Raw genomic sequence first — 23,968 nt, 5'->3', positions numbered from 1 at the left:
GAGAAATGACATGTATCCTGTGAGTCACCTTGATGAATCCCTCACAAAGCTACAAAGCAGGTCTTGATTTTGGGTGGTTTTTTTTCAGAGAAGAGCACTGCAAACTTCAGGACAAAGCAAAGTCTTGAAACTACACATAATACAAAAAAATATGTGTATTTATGGAATATGGCCATCACCTTAAAGTGACTGTGTCTAATCTGGCATAGCAGGAGAAGCTGAGAATCCAGCCATGCTGATCTTTCTACAAGGTATTCCCAAGGGCATTTCAAGGCGATGAGGACTGGGGTGCAGGCATCCCTGTTGTGCCTAACTAACCTGGCAAAGACAAGGAGCTGAATCACCTCCCCAGAGGTCAGAGGAGCTCTGGAGCCTGTACTGGGGATCACAGGATCAGGGGAGAGATGACAATGGGATGGAAGGGGCAGAACCAGCAGGGAGCAGATAAACTCAGCTGCCTGAGAAGTCGCAGAGTGATAGAATCACAGAAAGGTTTGAATTGGAAGGGACCTTAAAGACAATCTCATTCCAGCTCCCTGCCATGGACAAGGACACCTTGCACCTTGCAAGGACACATTGTTCAGAGCCCCGTCCAACTTGGCTTTAAATACTTCCAAGAGTGTGGTATCTACAACTTCTCCAGGCAATCTGTTCCAGTGCCTCACCACCCTCACAGCAAAGAGTTTTTCCCTAATATCTAATCTAACCCTGCCCTCTGTCTGTGTTAAGCCATTCCACCTTGTCCTGTCACTCCATGCTCTCGTAATAATGTTTCTCTCTCTTTTTTGTCAGCTCCCTTCAGGTACTGGAAGGGAGTCACAATTAGGTCACTCTGAAGCCTTCTCTTCTTCAGGCTGAACAAACACCGTTCTCTCAGTCTCTCCTCACAGCAGAGCTGCTCCATCCCTCTGATCGTTTTGGTGCCTCCTCTGGACTTGCTGCAGCAGATCCATGTCCTTCCTGTGCTGAGATCCCAGAGCTGGATGCAGTCACCTTCCCACTGGTCATTCCATTTCTATTCTCATTGCTGCTGTTTGTTTCTTTAGGCAATGCTCCTGAAAACAAAGTCTTTCCTTCTGCTACTTAGAAGGGGGAGTTTTTGACTCAGAGTTTTAATCTGCTTTTAAAGGAAAGCATCAAGTGGTGTACCAGAGTACAGAGTGTGAGTACCAGAGTGTGAGGGTATGTTATTTCCTCTCCTGTGCTCCCTGGCAGTGCTCCCTATGGCCCTGATGCAGCGAATAGACAGGGTTTGTGTCCCTGCTCCTTCTAGACCTGCCTTACTTCTAGGACTGTTATGTTTCAGATCTGCTTTTAAGATAGCAAAACCACTCTGTATGACAAAGTAATGGTTCAGTTTTACCAATACCCAGCATTCAACATCCTCTCATCCAAAGTGGTTTTAACCCCTCTGACATTTCTGTTAAAAACATCTCTGTTATAACCTGCCATCAACTTGTTTTATGCTGTTTTGAACAGAATCACCTTCTTGGCATCTATGTGTGCGAGCAGGTGCAAGGTTCAGTCTTGCCTCTCTTTGTAGGAAACCAAACCTGGAGCCCAGTGCTCCTATTTTGGGTTGCCTACACCTGAGTCCCCCACAGCCCCAGCTGAGAGGGATCACATCCTTGGCCACTGACCAGTGTTGCTGACCCGGTAATTTGGTCTTCTGTTTTTGACCTGATTGGAGATTCCTGATGGTTCTTACACTTGCTGGATTTGGTTCAGACATAATCACTGTGCAAGGCTTTGTATTTTCTTACTTTTCGCTGTGCCTCATTCTTGCCCTTGATTGCTTTTTCATTTCATTTCTCAATTTTTAATTCAAGTGCATTCATTGCTCAGCAGTCCATGCCTCCCTCAGGCAAATTGTGGACTTAACCTCTTATTTCTTTGAGGCATCTTTGCCCTCTGTTGCTTGCATACATTTTGCTTTTTCATCAGCCCTGCAGATAGTCCCTGTCCTTCCATGTCCTTTTTATTTAGTCGGTTTTATGCTTTAGTTCTCTTGAGGAAAACCTTAAAAGCAGCCTCTTTCACTGGCATGGCATTTTCCATCAGAACAAATAAGCCAAAGCTAGGCTTTTCACAGTCCTAGCCGAACATCTTAGATCATCAATAGTTTTGAGGGCTTGCTAAGTGGTAGGAGGAGATTGTGCCATCCACTTCAGTGCATGGAGAGAGGGAGCATTGCCTATTCCTGTGCCTGGTACTGGGTACACAGTCATTGACTCTAAATGGCATTTTCTTCATTGTTTTCAGCATGAATCCTCAGGGCAGGGTAGGGACACTTGACCTGATGCTAAGTATATTAGTACTTGAGATACAAAGCAATTAGTTTAGTCAGATCTCTAGTGCTATGGTGAGATTGCTTGTGGTACTCAACCTGCATCAGGCATCTTTGCAGTGCGATACCATCTCAAATGTAAAAATTTGTTGGTATCTGAAAACATTTGTGAGTCTCTGTGCTTGGGGCTTGATAGTTTGTTAGGTTTTTTTCTTGAAAACAATGTGCCTCACCATCAATTCATTCTGTTGTGGGTTTTGTGCTGCCCCTAAGCATTACAAACAATAATATTTTAATCATTTAATATTTTATTACAAATAGAATTTATAAAGATTATCTATTACTCCTTAGACGTTTGTCTTCCAACCACAGAAGAGAAAAGGTAAGATTGCATTGCTTTGAAAGGCATCCTTTGATGTTCTTGGTGTCCTAGTCAACATTTCATCCCCTGTAAGCCCACTAGTTGAATGTGGTGTTGAGTCTGTTCTATTCTTCTTGGGAAGTGATTTTGGACCGAGTTTTTCAGACGCTGCATGTGAATATCTAAAGCAAGGCTTAACCCAAATGAGAAATGTGATACATGAAACAAAACCTCTTTCTGTCTAATAATGGTTATAATCCAGAAGCTTCCCACCTATGTTTTCAGTTTTGCTTTTTGCACTAGTCAAAATATACTCCTCCACCACTTTAATACTATTATTTCCCTCTAACACATAGAGCCAAACTTGTCCCTGGTGTAATAATGTAAGGCCAAGTGTGTGGTGTAACCAGATGTGCTCATTTCCCACATCCTCGATCCGTATTTTGTTTTTCATGGGACCTATTTTATTTCATTTCTTCCTTCTGTTGTGAATATACCATTCCTGCTCTTCCATGTATTTTCAAACATTTTCCAAGCCTTTTAATAATCTTGTCCCAGTAAGATGGCAAGTGATCAGCTCAGTAATTACCCACTGTCAGTCAACTTGCAAAGCTGTAGGTCACTGAGACAAAGGTTGATCTCTATTAGTGGAGCAACTAGAAGGATTCATGTATCCAGACTAACACTTGCATTTTGCTAATTTTACTGGAGAAATAGCTATTTTTCTAGACCCGGTTGGTCAGATCCAATGCTGCTTCCACTGGATGCAAATGTGAGTTTTCATATGGACTCACATAAAAAGGACAGCATCCTGCTCGAGGACATGAGTTGGCCCCAGGAACGTTTTACTTATTTGTGCCCTGCCTAGTAGGGTTGTGCCCATGGATTCCCAACTGAAAGAAGCCAATGGACACATGGTATTTTTCTGGCATTATATAGCACAGGTGAATTGGACCTGGACTGCTATAGGCAGATTTATATTTCTTTCTTTCATCTGTGCTGTGTCTTTCTAGACAGCTGTGCCTTGAATATTTATTTCAAAATGGATTGGGGTGTTTGAAGTGATATTAAATCATTCAGGTTAGCATTTGCCTTGTCCTTGTCATCTGACTTCATTGTCTTCAGGGACTGAGCCTGGCCCTTTTTTCAGGAAAGAGGTTTTGGACACAGAGGCTAATCTGACTGGACTCTGCTGGGCTGGGTTTGATCTCAATGTCTCACTGTTGCCTCATGGTAACTTTACTCCTTTTGAGCACCTCTGAGGTCTTTTCAAGTGCAGTGTAAATAAACTTGCTGTTTCTGACCTGTGCAAAATAAAAAGAGACCCTTGTTTTTAATCCAAATCTCCTTTTATTGTTATCTCTGCTGGCTGCTATGCTTGTCTTCACTTGTGCAGCAGTCTGTCACCCTGGAGATTCCTGATGTTCCCCTTACCCAACCTCCTTTTACTCTCTGATCCATTTTAGTGAGTGTTTTCGATCACTTTCATCTGCAGGTCACTCGTGCATACCACTGTTTTCGTTTTATTTTCCGTACACCCTGTGGACAACAGTGAGTCATAGTTTCCCTATTTTGCAGAAAGAAGGAATTGGATCTCTGGCAGGATTAACCATCTGACTTTCCAACACCTCTGTGACATCCCCGTTAATAGGCTGGGGGCATCACTTTCCGTTTTCAAAGAGAGCAGCACGATCATTTAACACTAAAGTCTTCTGTTCCTCCTCTTCAAGGGCACAAGAATTATGAAAGAGGGAAACTGAGATACAGTGCAGGTGATTTGCCAGTGACTTTAGGAAGCCTTTACATGGCCTGGACTGCCTGGTTGTCAGGGCAGTGACTGGATATGTGTTTGAGTAATGTGTGACAGTGAAGTGCAGTAGGTCTGTAGAAGTAAGATTATAAAATTACTAATGATATATATGGAATGAATGTATATACCATTAGCTTATAACTTAATCAGAAGGTGGAGTCACAAAACCTGAATTTGCTGTCACTTCCTAATGGCCTCTTTGCTAGGGAGAATGCATTCAGAGCAAGAATATGAGAACTACTAGAAAGCAGGAAAAGTGAAGACAAGAAATAGAGGGAGCTCAGAAAGAAAATGAAGTATTTTGCCTTGCTCCTGGAGACATTCATATCTTCCTTACCCCTTCTAAAAAGGAGGCTATAGACTTCTCTTCCCCTTGCTTGACCACTTGTGTAGGCCAGCAGGCTGAGTCAGGTCTTGGCTTAGCATCACTGACACAAGACAACATCACTTTCTATCTGGTTTTGCTTGTTTTTTGGGTTTAATTTGCCTCTGGTGGATACTGGACGAGGATAGTGGTAGCTGTCACCTTGAAAGATGAGTGGAAATAGCCTGCTGGCTGGGATTAAATGGGATGAGCTGGTGGTATTTGGGGAATGGGTTCTCACTGGAGTGGCAGGTGCTCTCTCCTTGTGCCACCTTTGTGATGCCCCCGTTGCCACTCTGTCCTTGTCACCCAGAGGTGCTGATCACTGTGTTACTCAGCCGCTTGCTTCAAACTGCTCTTATGCCCTGAAAGCCCATGGATCTTCCCTGAATAAATTCTGCTGCATGCATGGTCATGGACTGCTCTCTGGACAGAGCCCAGACAGGACCTCCAGCTGTGCTTAAAGCCCTTTGGGTCTCCTTCATTTATTAGCTGTAGAATGGCCCCCTTTTAAAGCTTTGCCTTCTGGTCTAAACTGAATTTTCACCTTTCCTTTCCTCTTCAGAAAGACAATGAGACCCCCCTGAGGTGGGATCTCAGTGTGAGAGCAGGATGGATACAAAGCTTCTTGCTGCAACCCATCCACACATTCGTTCCTGCCTCGTAGTTCAAAAACCTCATAATTACCTGACATCCTCGGCTATTAAAACCTCTGCTTGTGTGGGAGTTGTTTTTTGTTTGGTTTGCAGCAACAGGCTTTTAGTATTTGCGTCCTGCTGTTTCCTGACAGCCGGTTTTGACAAGCCCTTCAGAATTACTGCTGCTTTGTTAATTTTCTGGTTTTTCACCCCCTCCCGCTATTCTTACATTACGCCACTGTTTATTTGGCCACACACTGATTCAACATTTACAGTTACCAATTAGGATCAAAATATTCCTTTGACATTTACCTGGAACTCAGGTCTTTGTTGCTAAGACATCCAACCTCACTGAGCTTCTCCAACGCAAGGCACAACATTATTCATGCTCCTATTTGTTAGGGGTAATTTCTGTGATTAATGATGTCCATAAATGACGTCCATCTTCCTTGATGAGCAATTTCCTTGCAGTGAATGGGCAAAACATAGCATCTCTGCACTGAGAGTGTTTCTGGCTATTACATCTTTTATAAAGTCGTCATCAGCATCACACGTTGGGAAAACATAGTAATTTTAGAAGTTATCACAATTTGCAAATTGAGCAAATGGCAAAGTTCCACTATTGGTAATCATTGGTAATGATTCCAGGTGTAAAATTAGCTTTTCTTTTCTTTTTTTTAAACTGTTTTACATGAACTATCTCAATCGTATAGTAGACCTCTATGTCTGAGTCACTTCCTCAGCTTTCCTCCCATTCTTTTAATCTTTCTTTACCCTCTTTTTTATACTCTGCTGCTTTTTCTCTTCCTTTTCTGTGTTTCCATCCTGCATGTGCTCTTGTGCTGCAATTCTGATTCACAGAAGATTAATTTGCCTCTTCTCTGTTTACCAGTTTAAATGTAGTTAGTGCTGAGAATGAATGTGGTAGAATTTAACTACAGTAATATGCCAAAGAAATATACTGATGGAGCAGTTCAAGTCTCTCTTCTGTTTTCTCAGACTGTTTGCAAATTTGTCCAGGCAGCTTTTATGGACACTTAGAATTCACAACTGAGAGGATTAGAACATTTTATGTTTTAAAAATTGAATTCTCCTGACTCAAGGCTGATCAAAATCAATGGTAAAGCTCTCAGTAATCTTGTTAGAAACAGAATTAATTCAGGTCAGTGTTTTTAAATGTCTCATCCTTGGTTTCTACTCAGTCCCAATACTACAAACCATTGTTCATGGAAGTTGTTCTTACCATGAGGAGGAGGTTTATTGTACCACCACTGCAGAAAATGCAGAGCAGCAGCTTGGTCTCAGCCTTACAGACTCACAGTGAGACACACAGTCCTAGAAGCTGTGCAGCATTTCTTTGGTGGTGTGTTTTGTGTATCCATAAGCCTGTGTGTTGTTAATCTCTGGAGTACCTGCCGGAAGAAGAGCCCTGTGTGATCTGCCTGGTTAGGGGCTACACACTTGGGTTTCTCCTGGCTCTATAAGCTCAGCTCACAGCTCTCTACTTCACCCTCACCACAGAAGGTGTCATACCCAGACCCTTGCTTGCCCTCGGTAGATATTTTTGTACCTTAATTAGATCCCCCTTCCTGCCATTTCAAAGCCAAGTATTTTAAGCTGGTCATCATAAGACATATCTGCCATTCCTCAGCGTTAGTCTTCCCACCTCCTCTTGGAACTTACCCAAAATGTGAATGTCCTCCTTCAAACTTGGTGCCCCTGCTGCAGTGCACATTGTTCCCAAAAAACTGCTTGATGAGAGGAGGGCATTCAAGAGTAATTTACTGTTTGTTTTGCTTTATGGACAGATTAACCCCCCTCCACCTTTGGGCATTTACTTAGATTTCCTTCCAGCTGTTACATGTGGAGTAAAGACATAGAAAAGGGAAGGACTTTATTGCATGTTTTAATTCTTCATTTAATCTGCTTGAATACTGGCTATACTTTTAGCCAGTGTCCTTCCTCTGAAGGACACACAAACACCAGCTAATTATCTGAATTAATGCTCTCTATTTCAGTTTGCAAGCAAATATCTGAGCCTCAAATATATAAATTAAATCAAACTAAAAAGTATGATTTCAACTTGGTTTTCCCACACTTCTGTTTTCTCTCCCCATGTATCACTTAGAGCTGCCCTTAGCAATTATAAGATATTTTTAAGGCCATATATTTAGATGTCTTATACAAAGATATATATTCAAAGGATGCATGTTTCTATACCAGTTACAGTGTGGCAAAAAATGTGTTAGACTGTGGTGCATGGGAGATAATCACAAGTGTGTGTTTCAACAAGCCTCAGAGTGAAGGTGTTTTAGTCATTTTCTCCTGTTTTCTTCACACCAGTATTATACTCAGAAATTGTACCTTGAGCAGTGTCAGCTGATTAAAAACTGCCAGAGCAACATACAAGGTATGGGGCTCCCTAATTATCCAGAGCACTTAATTACCCAGTAGCCATTGTAGCATAATGTATACACACTTGGATATGATTCATAGAATCCCAGAATCCAAGATTGGTTTGAGTTGAGAGGGGATTAAAAGATCATCTTGAAGCTCACCTTATTCCAATCCCCTGCCATGGGCAGGGATACCTTCCACTAGACCAGGCTGCTCCAAGCCCCATCCAGCCTGGCCTTGGACACTTCCAGGGATGGGGCAGACACAGCTTCTCTGGGCAACCTGGGACAGGGCCTCACCACCCTCATGGGGAAGAATTTCTTCCCAATAAGCCTTCCATCTAACCCTGCCCTCTGACAGTGGGAAGTCATCCCTTGTCCCAGGTCCCTATCCAACTCTCCTGGAGCCCCTTTAGGCACTGGAAGAGGCTCTCAGGTCTCCCTGCAGCCTTATCCTCTCCAGGTGAACCCCCCCAGCTCTCCCAGCCTGGCTCCAAAGCAGAGGGGCTCCAGCCCTCGGAGCATCTCTGTGGCCTCCTCTGGAATTGCTCCAGCAGCTCCACATCCCTGTGCTGCTGTTCCCCAGGGCTGGAGGCAGCTCTGCAGGGGGGTCTCACCTGAGGGGGCAGAGGGGCACAATCCCCCCTTCCCCTGCTGCCCACGCTGTGGGATCAGCCCAGGGCATGGGGGTTTCTGGGCTGATTCATGTCCAACCTCTCCCCCACCAGCATCCCCAGGACCCTCTCCCCAGGGCTGCTCCATCTCTTCACACCTGCCTGGATTGATCCAGGGGCTGCCCCAACCCAGGTGCAGCACCAGCACTTGGTCTTGTTAAACCTCATGAGAGTCCCATGGGCATATTTTAACGCCCCATGTTGTTCCTTCCTGATTTCCTGTGCTTATACTGCTGCCAATTAGACCAGAGGGTGGATGTGGTCTGAGAGACTCTCCAGTCCTTGTAATAAGCCTGTTGACCAGAAAAACTACAGGGGTCCTGGATGCCCTTTCTTTTGGACAAAGTGTGCTGGGAGATTATTCCCTGGCCATCTCCACACAATTCAGCTGAAAGTTGACTTTCAGTATTGGCAGCACCAAATGTTCACGACTCTGCTGCCAGGCTTCTGAAATAATGAAATTGGGTTAAAATGGAGAAGTCTAAAAATAACAATCTGAAAGATTCGTTTTTGTTGACTTCTGAGCTAGGGGAAGGATTTGACTGTTGCCTAATATTTCTTTAGCATTTTTAGATTTCTACCTAACTGTAGGTGTAGTTTCGAGAAGACTGCAGGTATCATGGAGCTTGGAATGAATTTGTGGAAGTTTGGAAAACAGGGAGTTGTGATGATTACATTGTGCGTTGGCTTAAAAAAATGTCTTCTGTCCAAACAGGGAAAAGAAGCAACATATTGTGACAAATCCTTTGCTAGCATGGCCAACAAATTAGAGGAAGGACCCAGTGTCCATCACATTTAACAACTACTGTAGATGTAAAATTGAAATTTGGAGCAGCAGTTTTCCACATCTCCAGCTCTTTGCCCTTATGTCTTTTGGAATGAAATTTCTACCTTGCTCCACTCCACACATATGTATCCTGTTTCTGAGCACAGATGAATAGTGAGTCTTCAAATTTGGATGGGGAGCCTGATTTTCTTTTCAGCCAAGGACTTTTAGCGTCTATGGGAAGTGAAAATTAATTGTTGCCACTAGTAAAGTGATATCATGTGCTTCTTGGTATCTTTTCATTGGTTTTGGTGTATTTGTCATAGTCACATTTCTATGTTAAGAAATAGGACATGAGAACTCATGCTGATAGACTTGACCTAATGAATTATATCAAATATCAACTGCCTCATTTTCTTGCTAGAGGGCTGCAGTTTAGCTGGCAGAATGGAGAGGAATTGGCAAATTGGACCGGCACCTTTAATTTCACGGATGACGGAGCAGTGAAGAGTGGCAGTGACACAGGCACCAGGTACCAACACCCGAGGGAATGACTACAGAGATATTTCTCTCCTTGTATGAGCCATAAATGTGAGCACAGGCTGTATGAAAAATGGGATTTGCAGTGTGCTTTGGCTGTTTGGCACTGCTGCTCATAGCACAGAAGATTTCAGGGGTGCCCAAGTGCTGTTGTGCTGTTTTCTCCCTTGAAGGCCTAAGGGACATTTTGGAATATGCCATAAGCATTCATGCAGGAGAGTGACTTCTGTGTCCTGGTCTCTCCTATCTCTATTCCCCTACCAGTGCTGTGTGTCAAGATGTGGCAGTGGGAGAATGTCCCAGCACTGGACGGAGAATATCACGTGTCAGTACTGATGCACACAGAGCACACAGGAGAATCTGGTCTTCATAATAGAACATGTATTGTAAGAAAACATAGTTTAACTTGCATTCTTTCTGGGGCCTAGCAGAGCAAAAGTGTTCTGTCAAGATAAGGTTGGAGTATTTCCTCTATTTACACCATTTGAAAACATGAGAAGCACTGATGTGCTGTTACACTTTTTGTACTTAGCAATTTGACGTGGGATCAGGTGTCTGAAGGGTCATGTGCATAGTCAGGAAACTGGCAGCAGTTGTGCCTAAGGAGCTCCACAGCTATCACATGCCATCTGCATAAACTCAGGCACAGGTGTAGGGTGAGTATTTGGGCTATCTACCTGGAACATGGTCAGTTGTAGAGCTTAGAAATCCTGTCACATGTAGTATCAATTTCAATAAGTAGCAGGGAAATCTTAGAAAGACTGTAAGATAAAGAAAAAAACCCACCAATAATTCAAAGGACCTTACCTTTAATATCATGTATAAATAAAACTCTTGAGTTTGCTTATTTATTCAAAATATTATCATTTTGTAACCGTACACAACCAGACCTGTGGAGCTGATGGCATTTCAAAGGCAAGCAGACGTTACGGAGTCTAACCTGCCAAAAATCATCCTGTCACTGAACTGCAGCAATGCTGCAGTTCTTGTTAAGGCTCTTGCTGTAATGTGATCCTGTACAAGTGTTGTCTGCTGCTCTGCTAATTTATTTAGTTAAGACTCCTTATAAAAAGAACCAAATTAGGCTGAAGTTTTTCACTCAGAGCAAGGGAAAAAAAAGGTTCATGTATGTATGTATGTATGTATTTATCTTCTATTTTTTTTGCACTTTTAGTGTATGCACACATAGTCTGTATATACGAAGTCTTCAATTTAGGCATTTGGCATATAAAAGAACTAAATGTGACACAAAGACACATATCTTCTTAAAGCCATGAGAAAATAAATTAATATATATTTCCCACTCAAGACACCTTTGACGGAGGCAATCGAACCATCACTGACTGCAGGAGAGGGAACCAAAACCCTTGAATGCAAAATACATCCTTGTGAGGTTCTGAACCACAGGACTGTTCTCAGTCTCTTCAACCTCTTCAAGGACAAAGAGGTTTGAGGATGCAAGTGGTTCTTACACAAAAAACTCAAACTGCAGGCTCGAAACTGCAGAAGCTAGATATAAACTTAAAAGGTTATCACATCAATAAAAGTTTATAATATCAGTAAAAATGCACATGTCACATTCTGTGTCATGTGATACAACACACGTCTCTGTCTTCACTGGAACAGGCTCCCCAGGGCAGTGGTCACGGCCTCAGGGCTGCCAGAGCTCAAGGAGTGTTTGGCCAACACTCTCAGGGACAGGGTGGGATTCTTGGGGTGTCCTGTGCAGTTGGACTTTGATGATCCTTGTGGGTCTCTTCCAACTCAGAACATTCCATGATTCAATGTTAATGACAGTGGAGCTGAAAGTTGGGAGTGTTGAGTTAGGGGTAACTCTGGATGCAACGTATTTTCATACATAAGTGTGTTATAGATGTTATTTATGCTTTTGTCTACTGTATGAAAGCTGAGAATACAGGAAAATAAAAACGTACCTCATAAATGTGGAGATAAGACTGTGTGGTGACTCCTGCATGTCAAAAGTTGTTTACTATTTATCTTTGATCACCTTGTTTACTGTGTTGTCACTAGACATCTCCCGAGAGTCTTAATCTGACACTCAACTTCAGGCTGTTGATATAAATTGAAAACAAGCCTTACTGTAATGAATAATTCTTTCCACTGAATGGAAAACTTGCAGACTACATTTTACTGAACTGATTTTACTTGTGTATATTTACAGGACTCCAGAGAGATGTCTGAAGTGCACAAAATTAATTACATGTCAGCATAAGCACAGTAAATACCTTTCACTGCATGGCTCTGCAGGTTACTGTGTGCTAACACCTCCTTGTCAAAGGTTTGGTGGTTAAAGTTATTGATTGAAATATATATTAATATGCTTTCCATCAGTTCATATCTTTTATGTGTACATATATAGACACATGTTTATTCATGCATAGTGGTATCAACCCATACATATTCTAGAACTACTCTTTATCTTTTAATTACATAACTTAATACAGGATGTAGAGACACTGACAACTCATTCTGTAGGAGTGATTTGTTAGATGAAAATGAAGGACTTCCAAAGCAAAGGCACACTGAAAGAATAAGTGCATTAGAATTGAAAGACAGCCAGATTTCATGAGAATAGTGGCCATATCAAAACCAGTGAACAGTGAAGATTAAATGTTACATGAAAATGATCAAGAAAGACAGAAATGAAGATTAGTATGTTATCTGATTTCAGAAGCTGATTTCAGTAGAAATTGATTCACTCCTTAACTAGGATAGAATCACAGAATGGTTTGGGTTGGAAAGGACACTAAAGCTCATCTTATTCCAATCCCCTGCCATGGGCAGGGACACCTTCCACTAGACAGGTTGCTCCAAGCCCCGTCCAACCTGGCCTTGGACACTTCCAGGGATGGGGCAACCACAGCTTCTCTGGGCAACCTGTGCCAGGGCCTCGCCACCCTGATTACTGAGTCTTCTAGGTGGCAAAAAATTGTGAATTCTTGCAAGAAGTAAAAGTGAAGTAAAAGTGAAACACTCAGGAACTCCCCAAAGCCACAGGGATTTCAAATGAAGGAGGACTAGATGGGCTGCAGCACTTTGAAACACCCACTCAGATGCAATGTCAACCAGTTGTTGAATATCAGCTTATTTTTGATTATGTATCAACCATTACTCATATTTCTATCTTTTGCATTTTATTTTGTGCTAAGTGTTATAAATCTTGCAGCATCCTTGTGGAGAATCAGGTAAAGGGTTCTATCTGATGATGAGAAGTTTATGAGAAGTGATATGTACAACCACTTCCTAGAGCCCTGATTCCTCTGTTCTCCTTATAAAATGTTTTGCAATTTTCTGGGATTGTGAGTTGTCATGCCTAAAGGATTTTTCATTGCTAAGAAGCTGACTTAATGATACAATGATTTATCTGTCGTATTGGTTGGTTTATGTTGTTCTCTTCAGTCTATTGGAGCTGAAGATAAGATTTAATGTAGGATTCCAGTGGTGAGACCACAGAAAGCTTTGATGGGTGAGAGGAGATGTGATCTTTATACTTTTGGGCCTGTCAGTTCTCTACTATGACAAATCTGAGGCTTTATCCCCAAAATAGAAAGTAAAATCAACTGGATTCATCAAATACACATATAACAAGAATGAATGTAAGGGCTTGAGCCTTTGACTCATCCTCAGCTGAGGATGTTCCTTAAGTCACACTGCTGAGTTTCTCATAAAAAGATATTAAAATCTGAAGAGCCATAAGAAAAAAAAAAAAAAAAGAAGCAGTTGCTTGCAACAATAAGCCAAAATGTGGCTTTTGAGATGTTATTGATGTATAAGTGTTGTCATGAGTTTTGTTATGCCTTCTAGGTGCTCATATGGATAACAACATCAGCAGCTTACTTCAGTCAGAGTGATGGGAATGGGCTTGATTGAAACAGCCACACAGCAGTTTATTAAAAATTGGAGGGTTTTGAAATGACATTGGTAAAATAGGGCTCCCTGCAGCACACTCCACTGCTGCTTGTCACCAGACAGCGTTGTTTTGATACGGTGAAAGAAAAGAAGCACCAAAGTGTCCCTAAAACTACAGTTCAATGTTCTCTGCAGTACATCATTCACTCATTGCACAGTGGGGAAACCTCTGAATGAAGAGGGGTGGCAGTCTGTGTGAGAGAGGACCCAGGAAGCACAGAGGATAGTGGTGTTGACTCCAAAGCATGGACTGCAAGGTGGGCTTATCTCAGGTGATAAGCAGAGGCAACCTGGTCTTTGCTGTGCCATTTAGGGCTTGTTTTGCTGGAGCTCCTGCTGTTACACCCACGGCTGTTGCAGTGGAGCTGTACTGGGTGGTGTGTTAGGCTGAAATTGTAGAGAGGCTTGTGTCTCAAATGAGTGGACAGATTGGAAGGGAACAACGTGGCATTGCCAGGAGTGGATGTTGGTCAGTTCACACTTCTAATGTGGCACTGGGCAGCAGAGCCAAGCAATCCCAGGTGATCTGTGTGTGGAGACATGAAGACAGGAGATCATAGTCAGAGTGGCAGAGAGCAGCCAGTGCCAGTTTGCCAGGACTTTCAGTGGCTGTGATGAAAAACACCTCCACGGGGTATGACAGCTATCATCTTAGCTGCATAGGTGTGTAAAATGTTTATGAAGTCAGGGGACCAGGTTAAATAATGAATGCACAAAAGGAGCACCTCTGAGACACGACAGTTGGGTGGATGGGTGCACTTTATTTAAGAGGATGTAGGAGGTTCGATGAACCACCACTGGATTGCTTTAAAGGACAGAAACGTTAAAGCCACTCCTCCTCTGTGCAGATCAAACTTAGGAATTTAGGGCTGGTCAGTGGGAGCACTTTTGGTTTTCTGAAAGTAAAAATCTTTTAATTTGGAAAATAGGCAGGGTGTCTTGGTAAACCGCTCTTGCCTTGGTGGATCGACATTTCTGTTACCATTATCAAAACCCAGAAAAACTTATGACCTTGTTAAGGATATTTCAAAATATCCTAAGTGGATGATCAGGAGGTTCATGAATCAATAGCTTTTAACCTCAGCTATATGAATCTCCAGGGAAGAGTGAGTCCCTGTACAGGAATTCCAGCTCCTGAATTTTAATTACTCTGGTTCTTCTAGAAAGAAAACCTGAACTAAAGATGCCATTTCTATCTTTAGCTTCCAGGCTTCCTTGCTATACTGTATTGAAAACTTTCCTGCCACTAGTAATTGCTTCCTGGTGCAGTATCTCCTTACTCAGTCACCATATGTTTAGATCAGGCGTCATACGCCTCTCATAATTTTTAGAATCCATATAATTTCCACAGGTCCTTTTGTAACTCTTACCAGAATCTTGAACCCTCGAAGATGAAATGTCAGAACTGGATGCAGTAGTTCAGAAGAGCTATTACCACACAATGTATAGGAAGGTGTATGGCCATTTCCTCTTGCTTACATTTTAATTTTTTTACCTGACACGGTTTATAGTGACATATTTTGTTCCTACCTACATGCACATACTGAAGGTTCATGATCAGTTAGACATCTAATGCATCTACTAGCACTAGAGATGAAGATGGTAAAGGATTTAAACCAGTTATTGCCAGTGACATTGTCATCAGCAGGTGGTAGCCAGGAGGAATGTGAAACATCTCTTTTGATATTTGTTGTCTCTGAGGACGAGACAGTCAAATGTTTTCATCAACCTGCATAAGAGAAAACCACTGCTCTTCCAGTCTCCTCCACTGAGCCCACAGCTTCTTCTCTCTCCGCTCAGTTTTTCAAGCACCATCCTACTGCGGGCAAGTCAACTCAGGCTCTCAAACAGCAGAAACAACACAAGCAGCAATGTGATTTTTTGTGCCACAGCCTTAGTGAAGTTTTAATTAGTTCTGCTTCACTTGCCAATTCTCAGAGCAGAGGGATCTCATTTGGTACATCCACAGGCATTTTCTTTTGCAAGGTGTGGTATGAAAGGTCATTATGATTTCCATCAGACTGTTCCTCTTCTCGGTGGTAATTATGGTTTAGGTAGGGTCTACAAGTTCTCTGTTCCCATCTGCCATGGACTATCCTGTCAATCAACATCTACATCAGTTTCTTTACCTGCCAAATGGGGATCATGCCTTCCCAAAGTAATCTTGGGAGAACAGGCCATGTGAAGTGATAGGAAGCACTCTTTGAGGAAGAAAAATCACTGCATTGATGTCAAGCCCTTAAACCTTTTGACCAAATCTTGTAGTTTCTGATGTTGCCACACAGAAATATTAACAGAAGCAAAGGCCAGAGGGATTTGGTCATTCACTCACAGTGGCCTCTAGTGAAGTCAGCATCTACTGTATTCTACTCTGGGTGAGTTTTCCAGAGCCTCTATAGCCATGATATGCTCCATGTGGGGAGCCTGAAGTTCCCACGCCGACCTTGCCAGATATGAGTCCCCATGTGCTTTGGGGGATGTGCTCTGGCCCACTTGCAAGGTTCCTGAATAGGGGAGGTGAATCTAGACTCGAGGCTGGCTGTGGATCTGCCCATACTGATGAGAGCAGGCACTGATAATTGGACAGCACTCTTAATAAGTATTTAGTGGAAGCCTGCAGGGCTTGGTTCATTTATTCTCATTTCTTAGTCACTGGATAATGTATATTTTTGGAAAGATCTTTGTTTTTCCTGCAGGGTAGGTGGAATCCTTCCTGCAATGCTCTGCAGCCTCACGGCAAACAATGTCGAGAACTGGTACTGCAGGAGTGAGAAAAATGAATGGGAAGGCAGCTTCTGTGGGGGAAAAGATGTTAAAACTTGTTTAAAAGATGCCTGACCATTACACTCAATTATATTTTAAAACCTTTGTTCAACATATCAGACTAATCAGTGTCTCAACCCAAGCGTCATTTGAAGGCAGGATTGAAGTCTTGGGCTTTTCTATTCATGTAGTGTGATCAAGAAAAGCTTACTTCTGATCAAAGCAGCTGCAGCCCAACTGCAGATGATCAAAGACCTAAGAGTTAGTTGGTGTGCTGAGAAACCAAATGTGTTTCTCACCAGCGAGCTCAGCAGGCTGCTCAACTGGAAGTGAGGTTGCAATGGGGGACATGAAGGTTAGAAAAGAAGAAAGTCTCAGTCAAAAATGGAAAATTACAGAGTGAATAGCATCTCATTTCCAGGCACTCAATTCTGAGAGCCATAAAACACCCATCCCCTCTGAGCACTTGCAGCTTGTGTGGTGTTCGTGTTGTGTGGTGTTTCCAGGATTTGATCCTGGAAAAGTGTTGTAGATTTGAAAGATACAATTGAGGTGAGTGCACACAGAGCAGTGAGTGGTGTGTGGTGTCCACTACACACTAGTGCCCTGAGAAAGGACACTCCAACTGTGCTGTTTGGTGTGATTCATTTGTAGTTGGGCTCTCTACTACAAAGAACCATGAATTCTTGCATTGGTTTTCCTGCAGACTTGTGACCTTTGAGGGATAAAAGTTATTTATATTTCAGCAGGGGAAGCGAAGCCAGTGAAGAGAGAGGACATTCTGGTGATGAAATCAGCTCTGTTTTATGGATCATAAAACTTGACTGTCATTTGTGTAAAGCTGAAACATAGACCTTTCCTGTAGCAAAAGGAGTAAGTAGTGTAGTCAGGTTTGTCATTTGTCACTAATCAAGAGCATAAATCAAAATAAACTGAACTACACCGTTGCTTCTTAGCTGGAGATCAGACCGAGGAGGATGATGGGGAGGACGGTTTTCATTTGGGCTAATTAAGCTTTCTGACAGGCAAATGCATCTTCCTTCACAGGGAACTACATGTTTTAGAGTGGGAGTTAATAGGCAGAAGGAGCTCTCACAGCCCAGGGAGTGGGTGAGAGTGATGCTTCCTGTGGGAAAGCACGGGGGCCTGGTCTCCAAACACTCCCAGCAGGACCAGACCCTGGCAAGAGGAGGAGCTGGGTTTAAAGGGCATCTCTGGGGGCTGAGGGAACCCATGTTCCTTGTGTTAGAGCCTGGTATTGTGCAAAAGCTGTATTCCAGGGAAGAACAACATGAAGCACTTCTGTGGGAAGAGGTTGGCTGGTGCTCCAGGGAACTGCCTCTGCTAATTTGCCTCCGTGTCTGTAGCAGCAGGGGAATTGCTGTGAAGCAAATGAATAACATGAACACTCCTGGGAGGAGAGGAATCTTCTTTTTTTTTTTCTTAGTTTATTGACCAGATACTGCCTTGAAAAATCCTTAATGATGTTGCAGCATCATTAATGATTGCAACCTCACTGCTGCAGCATCAGCAGCACTAAGACTAAGGAGGCTTCAGTGACTGGTTGCCTGCTTCAGTGTGGTTCAGGGCTTATGAAGGACAGCCCAGATGATGATTTTTCAGTGGCTTGGGCACACTGGGTTAGTTTCAGTCGAGCTCACCCCGTGGCCAGCAGGATCTTCTCCCCTCTCAGCACAGAATGACACAGCTGTCAGTGTCCCCTGCCTTTTCCTCAGGAGGGAGGTGTCCCATCTGCAGTGTGTCATCCAGCTTCTTCCACATATCCTCCCTCTGCACTTCCACGAGGTGCCAAAGGGTGAATTCAATACTCCCAGTGGTTCTGCTGGGGAATCTGGAGCTGTGGTGAGAGTCAGAGACTTGCAGGACAGTCCTGTGCTCTCCGAAGCTGTGGGCTGATGGAACACCTCTACTACAAATGCAGTGCTGCCTCATGGATTGATTTCCCTTCAGATCCAGAAGTAGTTTATTTTTTACCCAGTCCTTTCCTCCTTAACCTTCTACCACCTCGGTAACACATCCTTTCCCATTTCTATTTTCGGTTTGTGGATCGCATAAACAGGCAACGATCAGAGGGAATGGCTGGGACACAGGAAATTTCATCTCCATTTCATAAAACGACGTCTTTGACTCCAGTGCCACAGGCTGAAGCCAGCTTTCCCCTGCTGTGGTGCTCCCACGTGACAGCATGTGCTGCTTGACATCTGAGCTGCCGTTCTCCAACTTAGCAGCAGAGCCAGAAGTGCACAGGAGAGATAAAAATACATGCTAATCTAGATTTTTGCTGTTCTTATCTGTCCTGAGGCACATGCAAGGTACTGAAATCCAGTGTTAGGTGACAGGCAAGGGTGAGACTGATAGACATTGCTATCCCCCCTACATCTTAAGAAGCAGCAGTGGTGTGTAACGTGCTGAGTGTTGTGTGGGGGTGTATCCTACCTCTAGCTATTGTGTAGAACACGCACATTTAGGGTCCCAGCCTTGTCTGACTCAAAGAACCAAACTAAAGAATTGGTAATGCAAAAGACAGTAAAAAAAAAAAAAGAAAGAGCATTTCAGAAGGATGAAAAGATTGCCTGTACTGACAGCCAAAGGGGACTCCTTAAGCCCTGGCAAACTCTGTGACCAGTACCAAGTCCTATGATGCTGTCTAGAGAGAGACTTTGGTTTAGTTTGGGAAAGTTACCTGGAGTACATGCACACAGGGCTTTGGCCTGGGGCAGGCAGGTGAGCTCTTAATCCAAATTCAGTTGAAGCAGCTTTCAAAACGCACAAGTTTCTCAGCTCCATCCCAACAAGACAAGCACTACAGGAGCTGTGCCAGTGCAGTGGATTTCAGCTGCTCCGTAGTAAATGCTCCATGCCCAGGTGAATGATTGAGCTGGAAGGAGAGCCCATGTCTTTTGGTGAGAGCCCAGGTGAAGATTCATGTTAGATCTCCCTTAGGGAGGCTGAGGAAGTCTTTTCATGGAGTTGTCATGGATTATGGAACACTTTAAATCATAATTTCCTCTAAAAAACTCATAATTTTTTTTTTTTTTTGCCTTGAAGAGTAGGAAAACACATTTTCAAGGAGCCACATTTTTTAAAGATTGATGAACTATTGTGGGTTGTTGTTTTTGTTTGTTTGTTTTTTCTTTTGTTTTGTTTTTTTTTTTCTGACAGTAATCAGTTTACTTCTTTATTAGGAATTCATTTTTCTCCTCCTGCTACCTTTTAAATATGGGCTTTCCCTTTTCATTTTCAAGGGTTTTGCCCCTCACTGGATCACAGAATTGGTTGGTTGCGGATTTAGCAAAGCTGAGGTAGTGGAAACCTCAGGGAGAGGTGAAGGAGACACTTCCTAAAGCAGCATTTGACAGGATAGAAATGTTCCCAGTTACCAGCAGATTGCTTTGGGAGGCTCTTGGACTTTTTCCAGTCACACACTATAGTCCCTTTCTCCTTTTTGTGAGTTTTCTTTTTTCCTTGCTTTATCACATTGATTTCTGGATCAACTTAAAAAGCAAAATTCAGAAGCTGCTTGATTTTAGATGCCTCTGGCCTTTGGAGGCCCTGCTGGAGATGCCTGGACAGTCTCTCTTTTTACAGTTCCCCATGGAGATGTGAGTGCTTAGCACTTCTCCAGAACAGATCAATTTTGGATCCCCGAAAATTCTAATATTAACTGTAAAGGTGAACTACTGAGGAAACTAACAAGGCTTTCCTACTCAAGGATGCAGAACTGAGCACATATGTTTGGGTCAAACACAAATTTTGATGTTATTTTACAATGACACAAAACATTGCATTTCCAGCTGTGGCTTAAATAATGCTCTCCCAAGAACATTGTGTTTTTATTTCCTATTGAAAATTCAAAAGATAGTTTGGGATAGTTAGGGACTCACAAATTCCAAGATTTTCAAGGATCCATCAAAAGAACTTGCTCTAGCCTTGTTCATAATACCTTTTTCTCCTGGTCATCTTCTCTTGTTTCTTAGTTGTCCCCTTAACTGCTGCATGGGAATGTACAGGCTTTAGGAATTAGGTTTTAATCCAGATGTCTAATGATAAGTGGTGAAACTGATACAGAGCTTGGTTTAAATCCTAAATCTTGTTTGCTCTTTCAATACAGACCCATTGAATTCCCTGGACAACCTGAGCTTTCTCTTGCCCCTAAACACTGTGTTTTGTTTCCCCTTCACTCCAGTCCAATGTCTAAGGCAGAAAAATTAACCAAAAAAGTAAAGATTTATGCTTATATTTTAATTAAGAATAACACTGTTGTTTGTACTGTCTCTGAGCATTCAAATCCTTTCCTTCTCAAAAAATTTTTTTAGAAGAAAATCCCTGGCTCCTTTCCCTTCCAAATGTAGCAAAAGGCTAAATCCTAATGAAAGGCTCAATTGCCATGGAATAGTCTCCATAGACAGGATACACCATTAGCACTTTGCTTTCCACCCAAGAACAACACTTATGGTACTGTTTTTTTCATCTCTTAGCACATTCAGGCACCCAAAAGATGGAAACAGTGCTCCATAAGTGATCAGTTCCAGCTGCCAAGTGCTGACTGCTGGAAAAGGTAGCTGGTCCTTCTTGGTGATCACAGGAACCACAGGACGGATGAACTCCTGTAGGGATGGACAAACTGGACATGGGTGACTGTTCTACAGTCAGCAATGACATGTGTGGTCTCCCGTGAAGGAATAACCTGCCCATGAGCCAAGCAGTGTAGTCTCAAGTTAGGCAAAAATCATAAATGACAATATTCAGCAAAGTTTTGTTGATGTGCAAGACAAGAATTCCAGTCTAAGCCTTATTTATGGTATCTTTCTTTGTTCTTCTTCAGGTATTTTGAGTTTTATGAAGGGCCTTTGGAATACAACTCTACCAAATGCCTGGAATTACGGCAGGACATCATTGAGGTGAAGGTTTTGTCAATGTAAGTATGAACCAAAGCTTGCTAAAAAGGTTACTTTTCAGGCAGGATATGAAAAATGATAACTTATAATGACGTTATCGAAAGATGCAAGGCTCAGGAGATCCCATCAACAGGGATCTCAGCAGGGATTCCTGAGATTCTCTTACATGTGCAAGCAGCATTTGGATTTGACCTAAGGTCCATTTGAGAAAAATGGAGGCTTTTCCCACACATTGAGACATTTTGGTCAGACTCAGTGTTACTGTTTGGAGTCAAATACAGTGTTTATAATACCATATTTCCAGTAATTGAAGAGTAAGAGCAGCCAGACTGACTCACAGCAAGTGTCCCTCTAGCTCAAGGGTCTATCACTGACAGTGGCCAGCAATGAAGGCTAAGAAAGGAAGCAAAAAGATCAGCTCTTCCTGATAATAAATATTGGCATGGGGACTTGTGGAGTGGCAGATGGAGTCCAGACTTCAGTAATCAGAGTGGACAACAGACTTCTCTATTAATTTACTTAGATATTTTCCGAGACCATTTGTATTTTTGACCTCCTCAAGCTGCAGAGAGTTTCACAACTGCATAAACCTCAGTAGAAAGGAAAATGTTACTCGAGCAACAGCAAAACCCTATAATTTGTGCTTTGTGGTCCTGTAAGTAGATCAGGAAACAAATTAGTTGAATGAGATGTGTCTGTGAAACCATAGCAATGGAACTGAGGCGGGGGGGGGGAGGGAAGTGAGTTTGCCAATGGAACTTATTGGACACAACATTCTGCAGTCAAGGCTTCAGAAAATACAGTTTGTTGCTCCAGGTCTGCACGATTTTGGACATGTCTCCCTCACTGACTTTGTGCACAGAAAAATGTAGGTTATGTCCTTGCCTTCCGTGTTTGGTACTGGATGAAGGATACACGAGTAACACACTTCGCACTGCTTGCTGACTTGCAGTGCTTAAAAATAAATGGAAGGGGTGAGAATGTCACACCTCTGCCAGTGCTCTGCTGAAGATGGGGAGTTTTGAATTGCCTTTTTTTTTTTTTTTTTTTTTGCACACTGATCAGAGGGCACAGGGAATTGCTCATTTTTCTTCATCTTATCCAATGGCCCAGGGGAGGTAGTGGGCTCCTGTTCAGATGGATTTATCCTTACTTCTGCAGTAGATGCCATTTGACACTAAGCTCTCTTACTATGCTGGGCTCTACTGACGTTCTTGCTTCTAATGTGCTACATTTCCAGAGTCAGACCTTATGGTAATGGAAGATTTCCAAGTTAATGTGCTCTGGTGGGCTACAGAAAGTACAATATGACCTAATTCCTTCCTGTAACTTCCACAGCCTGGGAAATCCTAAGTTCTACTCACTCTAAATATATAATTATCTTAAAACTCTTTGCTTTATTCAAATATTCAAAGCCCTCAAGCCTGAAGAGAACTAATTAAGACTTACCAGTCTAGAAGAAATCACAGACTTCCAAATTTCTTAGCAAAATTATGCAGTTGCTCCCTCCCTCTAGATATTTGCAAGGCCTTCTTTATCTCTGTTGTCCAAATACAGAAGGCTATATATGAGCTTTAAGGCAGGAGTGGCTGGAATTGGCGATATCACCAAAAAATATGCCATCTTGTATCAGCCTAGTAGAAATAGGAGTCTCATTTTCTAACGTGACTGCAGGTACATTGATTAAGAGAAGAAGAGGGAGAGTTCCTTATGTAAAGAACTTTTCATGTCCTCTTACCATCACAGATGCCTATCCCCACGTGTGTGCTCTTGCAGTTCAGAAAATAAGTCTACCTACAGTGCCATGCTGTAGGACCTCATGGATTAAGTTAAACTCTCTGAAACTCAGGCATAGTTGGCCTAATGTATCCTCTTTCCCAATACCCCCTCCTGGGCCCTTCTGAGAGATGCAATTTCCCCCCCTCCCCCCCATCCAAACCCAGTTGTCAGACCCTCACTGGCTTCCCAGTAGATTTTGGTAGAGTAGGTGCTTCTTGGTCAATTTTGTGTTTTTTTTTTTTTTTTTTTATCCTGGAGAAATTGAGAAAGCAAATCAGGGAACAGAAATCACTCCCAAACCTGTGTACATGTGGCTAAGAGTGGCTATGTCTGAGCAGAAAAAAAAAAACAAATAAAAATGACACATTTTGTACCAGCTAGGCTGACTGGTCAAAAGCCAACAGCATGGTACCCTGCCTGCAGCTGTTTTAGGAAAAGAAGCCGTTCTAATAAACTGAATTTTTATTTTTCTTTTCATTTTATCTTTTAGGGTGAAACAAACTGAATTGTTCGACAGATGGAAGAACCTACAGATGTGCAAATGGGAGATGAATGTCACAGAAGCCAATTTATTCAAGTAAGAATGGTCCACATTAGTGAGACTGAGTAAAACATACTTCAGTTTGAGTTTAGCTTCCTGTAGAGAGATCAAACCTTCATATGGATAACAAGAGTAACTATTATAACACTAGCTCTTGGGGTACCGTCCTTTTGAATAAATATGGACTTTTTTCCTACTTT

The 23,968-nt window shown here is 42.5% G+C and overlaps 1 protein-coding gene across 3 annotated transcripts in view; it reads left to right on the top strand.

The window, feature by feature from the left end:
* Nucleotides 1–23,968, top strand: part of ST8SIA5 (ST8 alpha-N-acetyl-neuraminide alpha-2,8-sialyltransferase 5) — a 68,706-nt gene that overhangs the window by 27,919 nt on the left and 16,819 nt on the right. For 2 of the 3 annotated variants that reach the window (XM_027720003.2, XM_027720004.2), the window contains exons 3-5: nt 9,721–9,828; nt 21,376–21,468; nt 23,718–23,804. In XM_027720003.2, coding sequence (XP_027575804.1) covers nt 9,721–9,828; nt 21,376–21,468; nt 23,718–23,804 — 288 coding nt within the window. The remainder of the gene's footprint in view (nt 1–9,720; nt 9,829–21,375; nt 21,469–23,717; nt 23,805–23,968) is intronic. The other variant, XM_027720006.2, reaches the window with a different exon arrangement.

This window comes from Pipra filicauda, unplaced genomic scaffold, assembly GCF_003945595.2.
Source record: "Pipra filicauda isolate LSUMZ 115617 unplaced genomic scaffold, ASM394559v2 scaffold215_size1667880_pilon, whole genome shotgun sequence".
Taxonomy (NCBI): domain Eukaryota; kingdom Metazoa; phylum Chordata; class Aves; order Passeriformes; family Pipridae; genus Pipra; species Pipra filicauda.
Note: the sequence above shows the minus strand (reverse complement) of the source record. Positions and strands in the feature narration are given on the sequence as shown.